The sequence below is a fragment of the Chiloscyllium plagiosum genome, chromosome 15, assembly GCF_004010195.1.
Source record: "Chiloscyllium plagiosum isolate BGI_BamShark_2017 chromosome 15, ASM401019v2, whole genome shotgun sequence".
In the NCBI taxonomy this organism is placed as follows: domain Eukaryota; kingdom Metazoa; phylum Chordata; class Chondrichthyes; order Orectolobiformes; family Hemiscylliidae; genus Chiloscyllium; species Chiloscyllium plagiosum.
In genome coordinates, this window is record NC_057724.1 from 5,723,319 (window position 1) to 5,742,674 (window position 19,356).

Here is a 19,356-nt window from a genome sequence, read left to right on the forward strand (position 1 = left end):
TCCCTCTCTGGCAGTGCAGAGGCACTTTTTAAAGTTGGCTCGGTGGGTGGCTTGGGAATCACAGGAAACCTGGGCATTTTGGCATTTGCTGATTTTTGGGAGTTTGCTCTGCCCAAATCATTTCCTACATTACGACAGTAATTAATTAGTAGTTAATGCTCTGAGTCATCCTGAGGTGCTGAAGGAGGCTGGAAGGAAGCAAATTCTTTCTGCGTTTAAGGAATGAAGTGAAACTTTGGCAATTAAATTGTAGAATTTGAATAGATAACTAAAGATCAAACAATAAAAAATACACTATTGACACTCACTGCCCATCAGCATACAGAGAACAGGAAAAGGCATGATTATCTCTCCATTCAAAATTATTGATATTCTGTATGACCGTTAATACAAAATGATGGGCAGTCTTCTCTATACTGGGAGCATGGTGATAAATTTCATACACAGCATGGATTATCGTGAAAATGTTATCTATACTTTAGTTTCAATAAGGCATCATGGAAAGAATGATGGCAAAAATATTGCATTGCTCTTCGGAATGATTCTACAGACTTTTTAAAGTCAAAGGAATTTGGGATGTAATTTTAAAATCATGAGGGCTCTAGCCCAATTGGATAGGGAGCACCTGTTCCTGCTTGTAAAGAGGATAAGAAGGCGGCAGTACAGATTAAAGTGTTTTGCAAAAGTTGCAAATGTAAGTTTAGAAACAAAAATGCTTTCACATGATGAGTGGTTCAGGTCTGGAGAACACAGCTTCGAAAGGCAGATTGAACTGAGGCATTCAATGGAGCGATAAATATAATTGAAATAGGATGAATGGGCAGGATTACGGGGAGAAGGCAGGAGAATGGAACTAAGGCAAAGAGAGCTGGAGCAGGGTGGGATGGGAAGAGTGGCCTCCTGTACCATCGCACTTCTGTGATTCTCTGCTTTCCCTCCAAAGAAAATGACTATTACTAATGTAAGATATGGCCACTTGGTTCCCATCCCAGTTAACACTTCAGTATGCACTGATCTGCTGGATGTTGTTTTGGTCTGGCAGATTAAAACAAGGTCCCTTTAACCTCTGCAGAAAGATGTTAGCCACTGCTAATGCTTCAACCAGCAGCACCAAAGAGGTCACTTGCTCTATTCAAGTTAACTGTCCCATTGGCTACAAAGACTCAAGGGGGCAAAATGACATAACGGTAGGATGTTCTTTTTTCCTTTGGCTACACTCCCACCCATTCTCTGATGACATAACTCACTCTAGTTCCATGGTTTCTCACATAACAACCGTCACAACTATTTCCTCATTGCTTCTGAGGAGCTCTCATGATATCTGTTCCTGAACAAGGCGTTGTTCAACTGCAATGGAACAGAAAGTGCTACAAATATATGGGTGACACTGGGCGTGTGGGCAATAGAGAAGAGAAAGGTCAAGATGACAGAATGACTCAGGGTGAGGCAGGAGAGTGCCCATACTCAATGCCGAGACAGATGTCTCTGTTATACTTATCTCACCTCACTCTGAACCTTTGGTCAATTTTTCAATGGACCAGAAGGCCAAGACCTGATACAGACAAACTTGGAAAAACAAAATGCCAGAAAGAGTGTGGGCATCTCGCCACCTCCACCGCAGTTCTGAATTTTCAATAGATGGCAATGAACACTCCAGACTTCTGGAGATAGCTGAGGAGATGGTGGAGCCATTGGTCAAGAACTTTCAGGAATCAGGGAGGATCCCAGAGACCTGAAAAATGACTTGTGTATCACCCCTGAAGAAGGACAGAAGGCACAAGACGGGTAACTATAGGCCGGTTAACCTGACCTTGGTCATTGGTAAGATTTGAGAGTCCATTATTGAGATTGCAAAGTCATTGGAAGGGCATGGAAAATAGGACTGAGACAGCACAGCTTTATCCAGGAGATTTCATTGAGGAGGCAACGAGCAAGTTAGACAAAGGAGAGCCAGTGGACGTGATTTCCAGAAGGTGCTGAACAGGAGACAATGTAAGATAAGAGCCCATGGTATTAGGGGCAAGACACTGGCATGGTTAGAAGATTGGCTGACTGGTAGAAGGCAGAGGGCGGATGAAGAAGTCTTTTTCAGCAAATAGCCAGGAACTAGAGGAATTCTGCAGTGGTCAGTGTTGGGACCATAACTATTCACATTACACATTAACAACCTGGACTAGGAAATGAGGACATTGTTGCTAAATTTGCAGATGACAAAAGTTAGGTGGAGAGAAAGGGAGTATTGAGGAAGCAGGGAGGCTGCAGAAGGACATGGACATGCTGGGCGAGAAGTCAAAGGAGGAATACAATGTGGCAAAATATAAGGTTATGCGACTTTGGTAGGAAGACTAGAGGAGTGGACTATTTTCTAAAGTGGGAAAGGCTTCAGAAATCTGAAGTACAAGGGGGCTTGGGAGTCCTAGTCCAAGACCTTATTAAGGTTAACATGCAGGTTCAGTTAGCATTTAGGCAGGCAAATGCATTGTTGGCATTCATTTCAAAAAGGCTAGAATACAAGAGCAGGGAAGTACTGCAGAGCTCTATCAGGCCTGGTCAGACTGCATTTAGAATATTGTGAGCTGAGTTGGACCCCAAATCTTAAGAAAAATGTGCTGGCTCTGGAGGGATCCAGAGGAGGTTTACAAGAATGATCCCAGATATGAACAGCTTCTTACATGAAGAGTGGTTGAGGACTCTGGGTCTGTACTCGATGGAGTTCAGAAGGATGAGGGGGAATCTGATTGAAATTTACCAGAGCCTGGATAGAGTAGACATGGAGAAATTGTTTCCACCAGTAGGAGAGACTAGGACCAGGAGGCACAGCCTAAGAGTGAAGGAACTACCCTTTAGAACTGAGATGAAGAGCATTTCTTCAGCTAAAGGGGGATTAATCAGTGGAACTCATTGCTAAAGAGGGCTGTGCAGGCCAAGGCATTGAATGCCTTTAAGACAGTGACAGATTGGTTTTGATTAGTAAGGGAATCAAAGATTACATGGAACAGACAGGAGAATGGGATTGAGAAACAAATCAGCCACGATCAAACAATGCAGAGCAGTGTGAGGTGATACACTTTGAAGAATAGCGAAAGATAAAAGAAGGGGTAAAATTCTCAAAGTGGGTGCAGAAGGAGGGACCTGGATGTATATGTACACAGATCAATGAGGCAACAGGACCTGCCAAGAGAGCAGTTAATAAAACATACAGAGCTCTTGGCTTTATTAGTAAGGGCATAGGGTACAGAGTAAGGAGGTGATATTGAATTTGTACAAGAGACTTGTTAGACCTAAGCTGGAGTGTTGTATACAGTTGTGTGCTCCACATTATAGGAAAGGTGTGGATGCATCGGAGAGTGCAGAAGCAATTTCTAAGAACAATTCCACAGGTGAGAAACTTATGAGGATCCAGTGAAGAAATTGGGACTATTCTCCTTGAAGAGAAGGCCGAGAGGAGATTGGATAGTGGCGTTCCAAAGCATGAGCAGGCTGGATGTAGTAGGCAGGGAGGAGCTGTTCCCGAATGAGAATGAGAAGGCATAGATTTGAAATGACATGCAGAAGAAGCAAAGGTGTTTTGAAAAAGAAATCTTTTTCACACAGAGTAGTTAGCGTGGAAATGTGGTGGGAGGCAAGTTTAATTGTGGCATTCAAAAGGGCACTGGATGGTTATTTGGATAGAAATGGTGTTTCAATTGATGGGGAAGGAGAAGCAGATTGGCATTAGATAACAACACTTGTTTGAAGAGCTGGTATAGGCATGATGGGCCAAATGGCCTCCTCCTCTCTACAATGGATAAAGAGTTGAGCTGGAAAAAGCACAGCAGGTCTAAGAGCGGCGTGGTGGCTCAGTGGTTAGCATTGCTGCCTCGCAGCACCAGGGACCCAGTTCGATTCCAGCTTTGGCCAACTGTCTGTATGGAGTTTGCACATTCTACTCGTGTCTGCGCGGGTTTCCTGTGGGTGCTCCAGTTTCCTCCCACAGTCCAAAGATGTGCAGGTTAGGGGAATTGGCCATGCTAAATTGACCATAGTGTTCGGGGACCTGTAAGTTAGGTGCTTTAGTCAGGGGAAATATAGAGTAATAGGGTAGGGGAATGGGTCTAGGTGAGAAACTGTTCAGAGGGTCGGTGTGGACTTGTTGGGCTGGATGGCTTGTTTCCACACTGTAGGGATTCTATGATGAAAACACTTTATCCACTCTGACTCTCCAGCATCTGCAGTTCTCACTATCTCCTTCTAGATTATAACAATTCTGTGAATACAACCAGGTGTTGGATTTGCAATTACACAATTGATAATATCAGCAATACCTTCTATCTGTTCATTAGGTAGCCCCAAAGCTTAATATGCCATCCTCTAGAATGGATAAACAAATTAAAACAAAAACACCGCAGGTTTGTTGAAGGCAAGAGCAAAGTTCTTCAATACTGGAAATCTGAAATACACATAGAAAGCACTTAATGATCCAGCAGGTCTGGGAGCATGGTGAGAGAGGACAGCACAGTTAATGCTTCAACATATCTCCAGCATTTTTGGCTTTTATTCCTGAAAAGTAAATCATGTCTGACTATCTGATCGAGTTTTGTGACAGAGTAACTGACAGGATTGATGAAATGTTGGGGAGAACGTTGTGTCGATGAGTTTTAAATGCCATTTGATAATACAGTGAATGTGCTTCCAAAACGGAAGCCTCTGGGATTTAGGTGTCAGTGCCAATAGGGACGCAAAGTTAGCCAAGGGACAGCAAGCAGAATGACTGTGAATAGTTGTGTTCCCAGATTTGAGGGACACGGTAAACTCAGATGTAGTAACAGGGATCGGGGGCAAATCACAGGCCCAAGTACTGCTCTGGGACCCGGACGCCAGCCCTTGACCTGGACTCAACAGGCTCTGCTTGAATCTGAGCACAGCAGAGCCTGGTTATTGGTGTGCCCTGTCCTGGATCCTGGTTAGTAATAGGAACACTACTTGGTGATATACCAACCCAATACAGGAATGTGCAACAGGGACAAATGGCAGAAGAGGTAAAGTCATCATACTCCCAGGAGAATCTTAGGGCTGCTTTCACATTAGACAGAGATGACTGGTAGTGGTTTAACCCAAGGGCCACCATGTCTCAGGTGAGGACATGGTCAGGAAGGTGGTACTTTCATGATAACCTCAGCCAATGCAAGAATTGAGCCTGCACTATTGGCCTCACTTTGCATTGCAATCTAGCTGGCCAGCTGACTGACCCTCAGTCCTTTACCCTCTCAGGTTTGCAATGCAGAGTGACACCAACAACTTGGGTTCAATTCCTGCACCGAGGTCACAGAGAAGGGCTCGCTCCTCTTCAATCTCTCCCCTGTAAAATGCTTAATATCACTTGTTTTCTGCTCAGAGCCATTAGCACTAACTGAAAGATGTCACTCAGCACCACATAACCCCCAGCATAAATGAGCGCTCACTCCTCCAGCACCACTGTACAGTCATAGCATTTTGCGCCATCTGCAAGATGAACTGTAATAACCCACCAAGGCTCCTTCAGCAGTATCTGCCAAACTGGTGACCTCTACCATCTAAAAGGTCAGAGGCAACAGATACATGGGAACATCACCACCAGCAAGTTCGTCTCCAAGCCAAACACCAAGTTGACTTTGATATATATAAATCACCAATCCTTCCATGTTGCTGGGTCAAAGCCCTTCAAAGCTGCACTGTGGGCATATCCACATGATAAAACCTGTAGTGGTTCAAGATGGCAGCTCCCCATCGCCTTCCCACGGGCAGCAGGCAACAAATGTTGGCCTTGTCAGGGATTCTTATGAGCAATGATCTTTTTAAAACCCAGCTTGGAAAAGCTGGATTTTAGTTAAGTCTCAAGTGAAAAGCTTACTCAGCAATTCTAGTTGTTGGAACTTCCTTTGCACCCATTGAATGATTTCTCTACAATTTGAGGAAAATAATCTTGTGTTTCCAGATTTGAGGCGGTGCATCAAGTTCAATCTAATCTGTCACTCTGAACAGAGCTCGTGCAACCTAGTGAGGCGAATCGGTTTTAAAACATATTCATCACACAGGCAACAGCAATGTGCATTGGAATAGCACCTTTAACACAGTGAAAGATCCCGAGACATCTTATTTGGCAGATCAAAAAAATACCGACACCAAGTCAATGGAGGAAAATATTTAAAGTAGTCATCAAAGGTTTGGCTAAAACAGCAAGTGTTAAGGAGAATCTTAAAGGAGGGGCAGAGAAATGGAGATGGGGAGAGAATTTCAGAGGAAGAGTCAATAATCCCACATTAATTGGAACACACTTCCATGTCATACCTCTTTGACCAGCAGGCTTTGAGCCAGTTTTTCAGCATCTAAAGGCAGTGTAGACTGGATGGTTCTCCTCTGACGTGGAATTATCGAGATCTATTCAGAAAAAATATATTTGTGTTCAGGAATGGCAGTTTGTGGGGAACACATACACTTATTGAATGTAAAGATATTGATTTGCTGCATAACTGGACTTCAATCAAGCTTCAGGGTCATTCTTCGCTGAACAGTAATTTTGCAGTGATGTTGTCCATCGTCCACAAAACATTATAGGGCAGTCAGCGAGTCATACAGCACGGAAATTAACCCTTCGCTCCAAATCATCCATGCTGACCAGACATCCCAATCTGACCTAGTCTCATTTGCCAGCATTTGGCCCAAGTCCCTCTAAAACCTTCCTACTCATAAACCCCCCAGATGCCTTTCAAACATTGAATTTCTACCTGTCTCCGCCACTCTGCAAAATGTGCCATTGGTGAGACCAAACGTAAACTTAGGGAACCGGTTGCCAAGCATCTCAGCCGGGCCCGCAGGGACCGAGTGGAACTCCCAATCACCGCCCATTTTAATTCCCCTTCCCACATTACTATCCTCGGCCTCCTTCATTACCACAGTGAATCAGACCGCAAAATGGAGGAACAACACATCTTCCGCCCAGAACTACAGCCCAGAGGACTCAAAAATGGGTTCTCCAATTTCAAATAACCTTCCCACCCATCCCCTGAATCCCAAACCAGCCCCTCCCCATCCCTTCCATTCCATTCCTCTCTTTGACCTTCCTTCCAGCTACCAAACAGATTCATTCCTCCCATCAACCAACCATGTGTATCAACCACCAATGTTCACCTATCACTACCTCAATATTCCAACCCACTCGCCACCCAAACCCTGCACCACCACCCCTCGCTCCTTATCTGCAGCTCCTCTTACATCCAGCCCCAGTCCTGAAGAAGGGATACACCCAAAACATTTACTTCTCCACTTCCAGATGCTGCCTGGCTTCTCTGTTCTTCCAGTCCCTTGTCTGTCTACCTAGGATTCCAACATCTGCAGTTTCTTTCTCTCCAAGTTAAAATCCCCTACCATTATAACCTTATTCTTACAGATAACCAACACCTCCTTACAAATTTGCTTCTTAATCTCTTTATTTCTCAGTTCCGCCTATATATTTTCACTGGAGGATCTCCCAAGAATATCCTCCCTAAGTGGCCCTAAGTACAGCTGTATTGTTACCCCGAACCAAAAACGCCACTCCCTCTCCTCTCTTGCCACCCTTTCTATCCTTCCTATAGCATCTCTGCTCCGGTACATTAAGCTGCCAATCCTGTCCATCTCTGAGCCACGTTTCTGTAATAGGTATGATGTCCCATGTTCCCAACCATGCCCTAAGTTCATCTGAGCCGAAAATGTGTTGCTGGAAAAGCGCAGCAGGTCAGGCAGCATCCAAGGAGCAGGAGAATCGACGTTTCGGGCATGAGCCCTTCTTCAGGAAGGGCTGAAGAAGGGCTCATGCCCGAAACGTCGATTCTCCTGCTCCTTGGATGCTGCCTGACCTGCTGCGCTTTTCCAGCAACACATTTTCGGCTCTGATCTCCAGCATCTGCAGCTCTCACTTTCCCCCCTAAGTTCATCTGCCTTACCTGTCAGGCCTCTTGCATTGAAGTAAGTGCAGTTTAATTCATCAGTCTACCTCATTCGCTGCCAAGCTCTCGTCTGCTTTGACTATTTGACTTGCACCCCTTATCTACTGTAACAGGCTCAGCCTTTTCTTTTTTTATCACTATGGTGATACACTATCAATATTCCCCACCACCTCCCCCCACCCCCAAACTAGTTTAAGGCCTTCCAGGTAGAACTAGCAAATCTCCCCGTAAAGAAAATTGGTCTCCTTCTAATATGGTGGAACCTCTCCTTCTTATACAGGTCACTTATACCCCTGAAGAGATCCCAACCATTCAAAAGTGTGAACTCCTGACCCTGTACCACCTCCTCAGCCCTGCATTCATTTGCTCTATCCTTCCATTCCTACCCTTACTAGCACATGGCACCAGTAGTTATACAGATATTACTACGCTCAATGATCTACTTGTTTAACTTTCTGCCTAGTTTCCTGTATTCTCTCGACAGAACCTCATCCCTTTCCCAACTTGTGTTATTGATATCAACATGCACAATGACCTCCAACTGTTCACTCTCCCCTTTCAGAATACTCAACATAATCTCGGAGACATCCTTAACCCTGGCACCAGGGAGGCAACACACCATCTTGATGTGTTGCTGACAGCAATAGAAACGTCTGTCTGTGCCCCAGAAGAGACAATCCCCTATTACAATCGATCACTTGGAATCTCACATACCCTCCTTAACAGTCTTAGTACCAGAAACCTGGCTGTCAGTGCTATATCCCCCTGAGAGGCTATCCCACCCCCGATGGTATCCAAAACAGCAGACCTGCTTGAAATGGGTATAGCCACAGGAGACTCCTGCACTACCTGGCTACCTCTGGAGGTAACCCATCCACCCAACTTTATCTGCAGTGTTTCCATGTTTTTGAGTCAGCGCCAAAGAAGGTCATTCAATCCAACATGCGTTTACAAGTTCTCTGATCCCAAAGTGTCCTTTCATGTACAGTCATTCTGATATAACGTGATAGTTCCATTCTCGTGCGATCTCGTTTTATAAGAAAATCACGCAATAGCCACACCATTTAAACTAATGGGAGTGGAATTGCATTTTAGCCAATATAGGTAAGAAAAGTGCACATTCTCCAAATAAAGTCTAAATTCTTCAATCGCATTAAAGCAACAGGCATTATAGCGGAACTGACTGTACTCTTTCAAATTGACCTTTTTCAAATATTTACTTGCTTTTTTGAATAAGCATCATGGCTTCAACTTTCCTGATAGCTCAGTGAGTACATCTACATTGACCTGCCCACCAGTTCCATCCATTCAGTTTCCCTCCCTCCTCTTTGACAGCGCTTTGCTGGTGGCATCCCTTCAGCTGTGGTTACCCCACTCTCCACAATCCCCCAAACAACACTCTTCAAGAGCTTCACCGAAGCCACGCTTTTGCTTCCCCCCCAGACTTCAATTGTTGGGCCTTTGAGGTACGCTGGGTTGTTTTATTGTAGTAAAGGTGCACGTTTTCTTCGCAAACTCATACAAAACATTTTTACTCTTTCTCCTTTCATTGCCTGAACATTTCTCATGTGGAGATAAGATTCATGGAGCATCAGCTTTAGCACACATTTCCCTTGACTGTAATAAAAGATGGAAGAATCTTCAGATTAAGGTATTTCAAAGAGTAAAAGGGCAGCAGGATGGCTCAGTGCTACCTCACAGCGCCAGGGACACGGGTTCGATTCCACTCTGAGGTAACTGTCTGTATGGAGTTTGTACATGTTCCCCATGTCTGCGTGGGTTTCTGCCAGGTGCTCTGGTTTCCTTCCACTGTCCAAAGATGAGCTCATTAGGTGGACTGGCCCTGCCAAATTTCCCACAGTGCCCGGAAATGTGTCTGTTAGGTGGGTTAGCTATGGGAAAGGCAGGGTTACAGGGATATGGGGATGGGTCTGGGTGGGATACTCGAGGGTTGGTGTAGACTCTACTGGCTGAGTCTTCCACCTTGTAGGGATTCTATAATTCTATACAAGGATTAACTGAATAGAGAAAAAAATAAAAAGGTTTCAAATGGTGAGAAAACCAAGAACAAGGGAACACAATTAGAACATTAACCTTAACATTAAGAATTAAAGCCAGCCCCTTCCAATGGGAAAGCAGGAATTAATATTTTCATTTAAAGGCTGACTCCAAAAGGCTGTGAATGCTTGGGAGTATTTAGAGCTTTAAAGACTGGGGAACGGTATCAAGGGATATGGAGCGAAGTTGGATAAAAAGGGGTAAGGTACAGATCAAGGGACTGAATGGCTTGCTCCAGTAGCTGATGTTCCTGAGTCCAAATCCCCACCTTTCCACTGCCTCTCCCACGATTACTCTCCAGGAGGAAAACCCTGGCAGGACCATTCAAACTTGGTCAGTACGCAAGCTGCATAAATTTGCTTACTCACCGAGATCTCATCCAAAGGGAACTGCAAAAGATCCCGCAGAGGATCACTTTGAATCTGCGCTTTCCGTTGTGCAATGACATTCTCGTAATCCAATGGCTCGATGATTTTTGTTTTCTCCTTCAGAAAGACAAACAGGAGGGTTCATTTAGGGTGACTGAAGCAGTGGGAAGGTAACAGATTGATTCTTTACTTCATCAAACTAAACCTTCAAAGGATATCTCTAAAACCAACTTTCAGGAACAAGTAGTAATTTGTTTTTGCTTTATTCATTCATGGGATGTGAGCATCACTGGCAAGGCCCACATTTATTGCCCACCCCTAACTGTCAACCACATCGGTGTGGGTCTGGAGTCACATGTAAGCCAGACCAGATAAGGACGGGAGATCTCCTTCTCTATAGGACATTAGTGAACCAGATGGGCTTTTAAAAGAATCAACACTGACACCACTGACACCATTTTTTCCCCAGAAATTTATGGAATTCAAATGTCACGATCGGAGGAAGGATCACTTGTTCGGAAATGTTAACCCTGCTTTCTCTCCACAGATGCTGCCAGACCTGCTGAGTTTTTTTTCCAGCAATTTCAGGGTTTTTTCCTGATTTCTAGCATTTACAGTGTTTTCAGTTTTTTTTTTATTATTTGTTATGATCTACCATGGTGGGATTCTAACTATTTCCCCAAAGCATTAGCCTGGGGTTCTGGATTGCTAGTCACCATCTCCCCAACTTGGTAAAGTGGACGGGACCATGGTCCTGGAAGAGCACAAACTGCTCTCTCATTGGATAGAGGTGATGATGGTGCATTCCTTTAAGGAACCAGATGGATTTTAAAACAAATTAGCATGGTTTTTGAAAGACTGAGCATTCTTTACAGATCTCCTAAAATTTTGAGAAGAGACAAGAGAAAGCTGAGGTAAGAAAGTGATGGGTAAGCCTTTCATTAAAGAAAAATAAGGAAGAAATCTCTACTCTTGAGCTGGGTCAGATCTTACCTTCAGCAAGATTTTTAAGTCCTGTAAGTTATTGAGCAACTGGAACAGATTTCTGAAGCAAATGGTTCAAGGTTGTTTTAAAACTGATGACAGCCAGGTTTCCTTTCAACCACCATATTATTTACTATTAAACAATTAGACTCAATTGTAATCAGTTCATTCAATTACAAACCAGTGCTATTGTTTGATTTTCATATTTGGTCATATAGATGTGAAGTACAAAATACAACAATTGCAGTGGATGCATTTCCCTTTATTCTTTAATACAGTGTGGTAATCACTGACAGGGCCAGGATTTTTGCCCATCCTTCAGGGGATGAGACCTTTGCTGACATTTATTGCCCATCCCTAACTGAGAGAGTGCTAGTGAATTGTCTTCTTCAATCACTGCAGTCTTTGGGGTGTAGGCCCCCCCAACAATGCCATAGGGAAGGAATTCCAGTATTTTAAACCAGTGACAGTGAATGAACGGTGATGTACTTCCAAGTCAGGATGGCAAGTGACTTAGAAGGGAATTTTCAGGTAGAGATGTTCTTATGAACCTGCCCTTGTCCTTCTACAAAGTTGTGGTCATGTTTTGGAAGGTGCTATCTGAGCAGTACAGTTAGGAGTAAGCCACACTGCTGCGCATCTCGAGTCATATGTAAACCACATCAAGTAAGGATAGCAGATATCCTCTCGATAAAGCACTAGTGAATCGAGTGGATTTTTGATACAATCCATGGAAGTTGGCATGGTCACCACTATCAATAGCGAGCTTTATGGATTCTCTTCTCATAAACACGTTCCAAGATGTTATTACATTTGTCTAAGAGAGGTGGGACTTGAACCCAACTTTATCTCCTACATTTATTACTGAGTTTGAAATCCATGACGGGAATTGAACCCATGGGCCCTGAGTATTAGCTTGTGCCTCGAGATTACTGCTCCATATCATTTGCAGTGCACTCCCCTTCTCAAGGGTAGATACTTCCTCAAGAGTTAAGTGTGGTTGGTTTCCTTGGCTACATTATGGCCATTACTGAGAGCCACTCCCTTCTGCTGAATAGACTCGCTCCTCCTCTGCATAACTACAAAAACAGATTACAAACTGCAAATGAATTACAGTGCAAGCATTGAGGAGCTCGAACACAGAGTTAAGCACAGCACATTGTGTTTTTACTACTGGATCATGGGTTCAATTCCTGCTCAGATTGAATGATAACAATTTTCATGCCTTTCTGGTTCCTGTTAAATCAAGTTGGGCAGACTGAACCAAGTAGCTGACAGTCTATAGTACAAAACTAAAGCCTAACTACATAAGGGAGAGGAGAAGGATGTTCAATAAGGCACTGAAAAATTAACATATATTTTGTTGTCACCATTGTTCTATAGTTAGGACAAATAGCAAACATTTTCATCTGCCAAGCCCTAAGATGCTCTTAAACTGAGAGATTTTTCGTTGGCATTGGGTACCTGAGGCACTCCATTAGTAAGAATCTTGATTAGCAGAGTTATTCATGAATAGTTGAAAATAGGATCACATTGTTCCTTTGCTAATTAAAGCCCCCATGAGTGGCAGAAACCTGCGTCAGTTTTCTTTACATGGTTATGATGAGCTACGCTTGAGGAAGCTCTGGATGTGCTGTACTCCACCACTAACACCCTGGAGAAAGAACATCCCAAGGCCCTGTTTATTGTAACTGGCAACTTCAATCAAGCCAATTTAAGGAAGATGTTGCCCAAGTACCACCAGAACATTACATGCCCCATCAGGGGCCCGAACATCTTAGACCACTGCAACAACACTGTGAAGGATGCCTACCATTTCATCCCTCAGCTCAGTTCAGGAACTTCGGCCACAATGCCGTGTTTCTTCTCCTGGCTTACAGACAAAAGCTCAAGCAGGAGACTGCCGTGCAGATACAGGTCCAGGGCTGGTCGGAGCAGGCAGAGGACTAACTCCAGTGCTATCTGGAATTGGCTGATTGGGGCATGTTCAAACAGTCTGCAGGTACCTTTGTATGACTACGCCACCACTGTCACAGACTTCATCAGCAAGTGAGTGGAGGACTGCATACCGAGAAAGTCAATCCGGGTGTTCCCCAACAGGAAACCCTGGGTGAATCAGGACATACAGAACCTGCTAAAAACCAGGCATGAGGCCTTCAGATCAGGAGACCCACTCAAATATAAGGGATCCAAATATGACCTTCACAGAGCCATTAAGACAGCCAAGGACCAATACCGAACCAAACTAGAGACCCAGACAGACACCCGGCGACCATGGCAAGGACTGAATGACATCACAGGTTCTAAACAGAGACAGCAGACAATGACATATCCCTCCCAGATCGTCTCAATGCCTTCTATGCTCGCTTGGAGCAGAATTTTGGGGTAAGACCTATTCTGACAAGTCCTGACGAACCTATCCCCACAGTTATTGCATCAGAGGTCAGATCAGTTTTCCTCTGTGTGAATCCAAGGAAAGCGATGAGACCAGACAGAGTACCAGGCCTGTACACTCAGAGCATGTGCAGGTTAATTGGCAGAGGTCTTCTCGACATCTTCAACCTCTCCCTGCAACAGGCCACTGATCCTGCCTGGTTCAAGAGTGCCTAAAAAGACTCATGCAGCACGTCTCAATGGCTACCACCCAGCGGCCCTAACTTCGGTAGTCATGAAGTGCTTTGAAAGGCTGGTCATGGCATAAACCAAGTCCAGCCTCACCACTACTCTTGACCCATTCCAATTTGCCTATCGGACCAACAGATCCATGTCAGATGCCATTTCACCTGCCCTTCACTCCTCCCTAGAACATCTTGACACCAAGAGCAGCTACAGAAGAATCATATTCACTGACTACAGTTCAGCCTTCAACACTATTATCCCCTCGAGACTGATTGCTAAACTTAGTGATCTCGGACTAAGCCCCACTCTCTGCAAATGGATCCTCAGTTTCCTGACCCACAGGCCACAATCAGTGAAGATTGGGGACAATATTTCATCCTGACTAACACTCAACACTGGAGCCCCATACTGTACTCACAGTATACCCATGACTGCATCACCAAATACCAGACTAATGTCATTTACAAGTTCGCTGATGACGACACCATAGTCGATTGAATCTCAGAAGGCGATGAAACAGACTACGGAAGGGAGGTGGAAGACCTGGAAAAATGGTGCACTGAGAACAACCTAACTCTCGATGCTGGCAAAACCAAGGAACCCATTATTGACTTTCGGCGGGATGTTACTCATGACCCCTACACATTAACAGCACAGGGGTGGAACGAGTGGAGAGTGTCAAGCTCCTGGGAGCAGTCATCCACAACAAGCTCTCTTGGATTCTTCTTGTGGACGCACTGGTTACAAAGGCCCAATAACATCTCTTCTTCCTCAGGCAGCTGGGGAAATTTGGCATGATGGCAAATACCCTTGCCAACTTTTATAGGTGCGCCATCGAGAGCATTCTATCACTACCTGGTACGTCAACTGTACCATTCAAGACCGGAGATGGTTAGAGAGTGGTGAATTTGGCCTGGACAATCACAAAGGCCAACCTCCCATCTATAGAATCCATCTACCAGGCCCACTGTCAGTGAAAAGCTGCCAGCATTCTCAAAGATCCATCCCACCCTGGCAATGTTTTTCTACAACCTCTACCATCGGGGAGAAGGTACAGAAGCCTGAACCCACGCACCAGCCGGTTTTATATCAGTTTCTACCTTACTGTTGTTAGAATACTGAATGGACTCACAAACTCTTAACATTCGCCTGTACCTGTGTTTTGGTTTTTGTCGCTGTTTACCTACTATTTACCTATCTGTGCTACTTAACTCTGTGATCTGCCCGTATTGCTCACAAGGCAAAGCTTTTCACTGTGCCTCAGTACTCGTGACAATAAATTCAATTCAATTCAATATGATGAAAGGATGATAAATTGGGTCTACATTCTCTAAGGTTTAGACGAAAGAAAAGTGATAGCATTAAACTAGAACAAAAGGGCACAATTTGAGCAATAGCAGATAATAATTTAGGATTAAATTAGCACAGACATTAGTTCAGACAAAGAGGTTTGTGAATCTGGGAATTCCATACCTCTGTCACATTCTTTAAGACTGGGATAGGCAGACTTTGGTCTTGCTGGGATTCAAGGGATATGGGGAATGGGCAGAAATACCGGGCGAAGGTGATGAACAGCCATAATTGGGATGAAAGGAACCAGCTCAATGAACCTTCTGATCTGATTTCTTACATTCTTGAGAGTTGCTGGTTAGCACAGTTAGCCTGCTCATTTATACATCACGTTGTCTGAATCTTACGACTATCTAGCTTTAACTTATTGAACTACATTCACGCACCCTTATTGGCCTTCTTCCTACACTGTTGAGTGTTCCTCTGGCCTGGGTACCAACCGTAGATCAGGTTAGCATTGACTGGTGGCCCAGCTGATCCTGAGGGATAAGGACTATCTATCCTCCTCTGCACCACTCCATCCCCTGGGATCTCCAGGTCCCTGTTCGCACAGCAGGATGTCAATTTGCCTTCATCCAACTTGGGTCTGAGGCAGATCCTGAACAGCTCCGCACCAACAGCACTGGATCAGGTGCGTGGCCACTGACCTAGTGATCAACCTGCTACAGGAATGGCAGGGATCACAGTGGTCCCAGCAGTGACAACCATCTCCAGGGAGAGAAAGGATATAGGGAGGAGGACACAATCGGACCTGGTGCAAAGGTAACAAGCTGAGTTTGGGAAGATATTGTGAGAAATCTCTTAGGTTTCACAAGAAATCCTTCATGGAACCTGCCAAAATTGACACTAGTGTCTGATAAAATTCAGTTGAATGTTTTTGAGCAAAAAGCTAGCAGGAGTGAGCTGGCAGTACAGACCAAACCTCTGGGTCAGAGGGTCTTAGTTCAAGCCCATTTGGCCCAAGTCTGGGATTTCAAAGAATTGCATTAGATAACAGGGAGGCTGGTGGAAGGACAGTCATGAGCAGGACAACGTACAGGAAATGGAATACCTGGGATCACAGTCTAAGGATATGGGGCAAACCCCTTAGGACAGAGATGAGGAGAAATCTCTTCACCCAGAGAGTGGTGAGCCTGTAGAATTCTCTGCCACAAAAAGAGGGTGAGGCTAAAACATTCAATGTTTTGAAGAAGGAGTTAGATATAGTTCTCAGGGCTAAAGGGATCAAAGGGTATAGGGAGAATGTGGGAACAGGATTTGGATGATCAGCTATGATCATATTGAATGCCCGAGAAGGCTCAAAGGGCCAAATTCCTGATGAAGGGCTTTTGCCCAAAATGTCGATTTTCCTGCTCCTCGGATGCTGCCTGACCTGCTGTGCTTTTCCAGCACCACTCTGATCTAAACTCTGGTTTCCAGCATCTGCAGTCCTCACTTTTGCCTCAAAGGGCCTACTCCTGCTGAGCTTCTATGTTGCTGGAAAAAGGAGGATCCTGGGCTTCACAGCTCAGCTGGCTGGACAGCTGGTTTGAGTTGCGGAGTTATTCCGACAGCACAGGTCCTATTCCCGTTCTGCACCAAGGTCACCACAATGGCGGGGACTCTGCTTTCTTGACCTCACCCCTCTCCTGAGGCCTGGTGACCCTCAGTTTAAACTCGCTATTAGTCATCTCCTTTAATGAGAGGATAATCAGTCTCCCTTTGGGATTCAGGCCACTTCCACTTTGTTAAATTTAGAGGTAATAATGTCACTGCACTAACAATAAAGAACACTGGGCTAATGTTCTGAGGACATGAGCTTGAAACCCACCACAGCAGCAACTGAAGTCTGAATATTTTGGAATAAAAAGCTAGTCTTCATGGTGACCATGTTACCAATGTTGCTTGCCACAAAAACTTACCTGGTTCATTAATATGCTTGAGGGAAGGAAGTCTTAAAATCAAGATAAGGCAAAATCTTTTGAAGTCCCTTCCTCAAAAGGTGGTGGTAGGCCCTGAATATTTCTTTAAGGGAGAGGTAGATTGAGTCTTCATAAGCAGAGGAATGAAAAGTTATCAGTGAAAAGTGGCTGGTTTATTCAGTGACAGACCAGATGTGAGGGGCCTATACCTAATTTGTCTTTTCAATTTTGCAATATTTTTAACACAAAGACTTGTTTGGCTGTCAGGTATTTCCAGATGTAATGCTTTAGCATTGGAATTAGGTGCCAGTAACTGATGAGATCAACAATTTTCACACTGCTTTTAAAAGGGTCAGCTGTTGATTGAATCCATTCAGTTCTCATCCAAATCATTCTTCCAGTTTACATCAGCATTGGAAGTTAACTGGCCAAGTCTATTTTCAGTAACGGGGAGTATCGAAACCTCATGTGTTCACTTAAACTTTGAGTTATCAGAGATGATTTCCTCAGCCAAGCCCACAGATTGTTGTGGAAGCCCAATAAACTCATACTTCATTTTTCCTTCATCTCTCATGTTTCCAGTTTGAAGGAACGTGGCCATTATGAATATTCAGGTTTGCACAAAAGTCCTGTTTAATCACATTTTACGTCTAGCCACCAAAATAATTTGCACTGAACCACTGGCACAGTGGTTAGCACTGCTGCCTCACAGCGCCAGAGACCTGGGTTCATTTCCCGCCTCAGGCGACTGTGTGTGTGGAGTTTGCACATTCTCCCCGTGTCTGCGTGGGTTTCCTCCGGGTGCTTCGGTTTCCTCCCACAATCCAAAAATGTGCAGGTTAGGTGAATTGGCCATGCTAAATTGACCGTAGTGTTAGGTGCAGGGGTAAATGTAGGAGAATGGGTCTGGGTGGGTTACGCTTCGGCGGGTCGGTGTGGACTTGTTGGGCCGAAGGGCCTGTTTCCACACTGTAAGTAATCTAATCTAAAAAAAAAAGTCAGCATTGATTTGATGACAGTGAGAAGGAAAACCAACCAACAGATTTTTCAACTGCTTGTCATCTTGGTATCAATAATGCTTTTGCAATGGGAAAGTCATTCAGAAGAGAGCTTTGAAACAAAGTGACCACTTTTTCTGCCGTGTTTTAGACTGTGCAGAAGAACCTCCATTTCAAAAACATAACATCATCTCTCAATTTGCTGGAATCAGTCAAATTCATACTAGGCCCAAGGGAGGAGATATTCGAGAGATGGCCATAAATTTGATTGCAGGCATAGATTTTTGGAAAATAGTTTAATGGAGCAAGGGGAAGGGAAACCCAGAATTTAAGGTCTGGATAGCTGTTGGCATGGCAACTGGGTGGTGAAGTAAAGGAATTAAGACACTCAAGAGGAACTGGATAGATGCTGACACTCAACAGCAGTTATGTCAGCCTGTACATTCTAAGTGAAGTATCACTGACTCCCCCACTGGAGATTCTCAAATGATCTGACAGATTTCGGAATACACTACAACTGCACGATAAGAAACCAACTGGCTTACAAAACACAATCCCTCAATGCTTGTGACAGAATGGCTGAAAGGAACACTCGACTCTCCATTTAGCTGAATTTGTACTTCCGTTCCACTCTGCTTTCCTGTGAGTTCAAATGAACCATAGTCACTGAGCCATTCTGCCCATTCACAGTTGGTAAGTCAGGTCCAAGAGTAAAACAATCATTACATTTTTATTTTATCAGTCATTCATGGGATGTGGGTGTCATTGGTGAGGTCAGCATTTATTTGCTCATCCCTACTTTCCTTGCGAAGGAGGTGGTGAGCTACCTTCTTGAGTGCTTGGGGTGGAATAAAGACGAGTGGTATGAGGAAGGGAGTTCCAGAATTACTCAATAGCTATCCTCACCTCATTTATTAGTTATTAGATTAGATTAGATTAGATTACTTACAGTGTGGAAACAGGCCCTTCGGCCCAACAAGTCCACACCGACCAGCCGAAGCGCAACCCACCCATTCCCCTACATTTACCCCCTTTACCTAACACTACGGGCAATTTAGTATGGCCAATTCACCTGACCTGCACATCTTTGGACTGTGGGAGGAAACCAGAGCACCCGGAGGAAACCCACACAGAC

The 19,356-nt window shown here is 44.4% G+C and overlaps 1 protein-coding gene across 6 annotated transcripts in view; it reads right to left on the reverse strand.

The window, feature by feature from the left end:
* dock11 (dedicator of cytokinesis 11) overlaps positions 1–19,356 on the reverse strand; it is a 301,498-nt gene that overhangs the window by 240,891 nt on the left and 41,251 nt on the right. For all 6 annotated transcript variants that reach the window (XM_043704339.1, XM_043704341.1, XM_043704340.1 and 3 more), the window contains exons 2-3: positions 10,370–10,486; positions 6,307–6,396 (exon numbers count right to left, since the gene is read on the reverse strand). In XM_043704339.1, the coding sequence (XP_043560274.1) occupies positions 6,307–6,396; positions 10,370–10,486 (207 nt within the window). The remainder of the gene's footprint in view (positions 1–6,306; positions 6,397–10,369; positions 10,487–19,356) is intronic.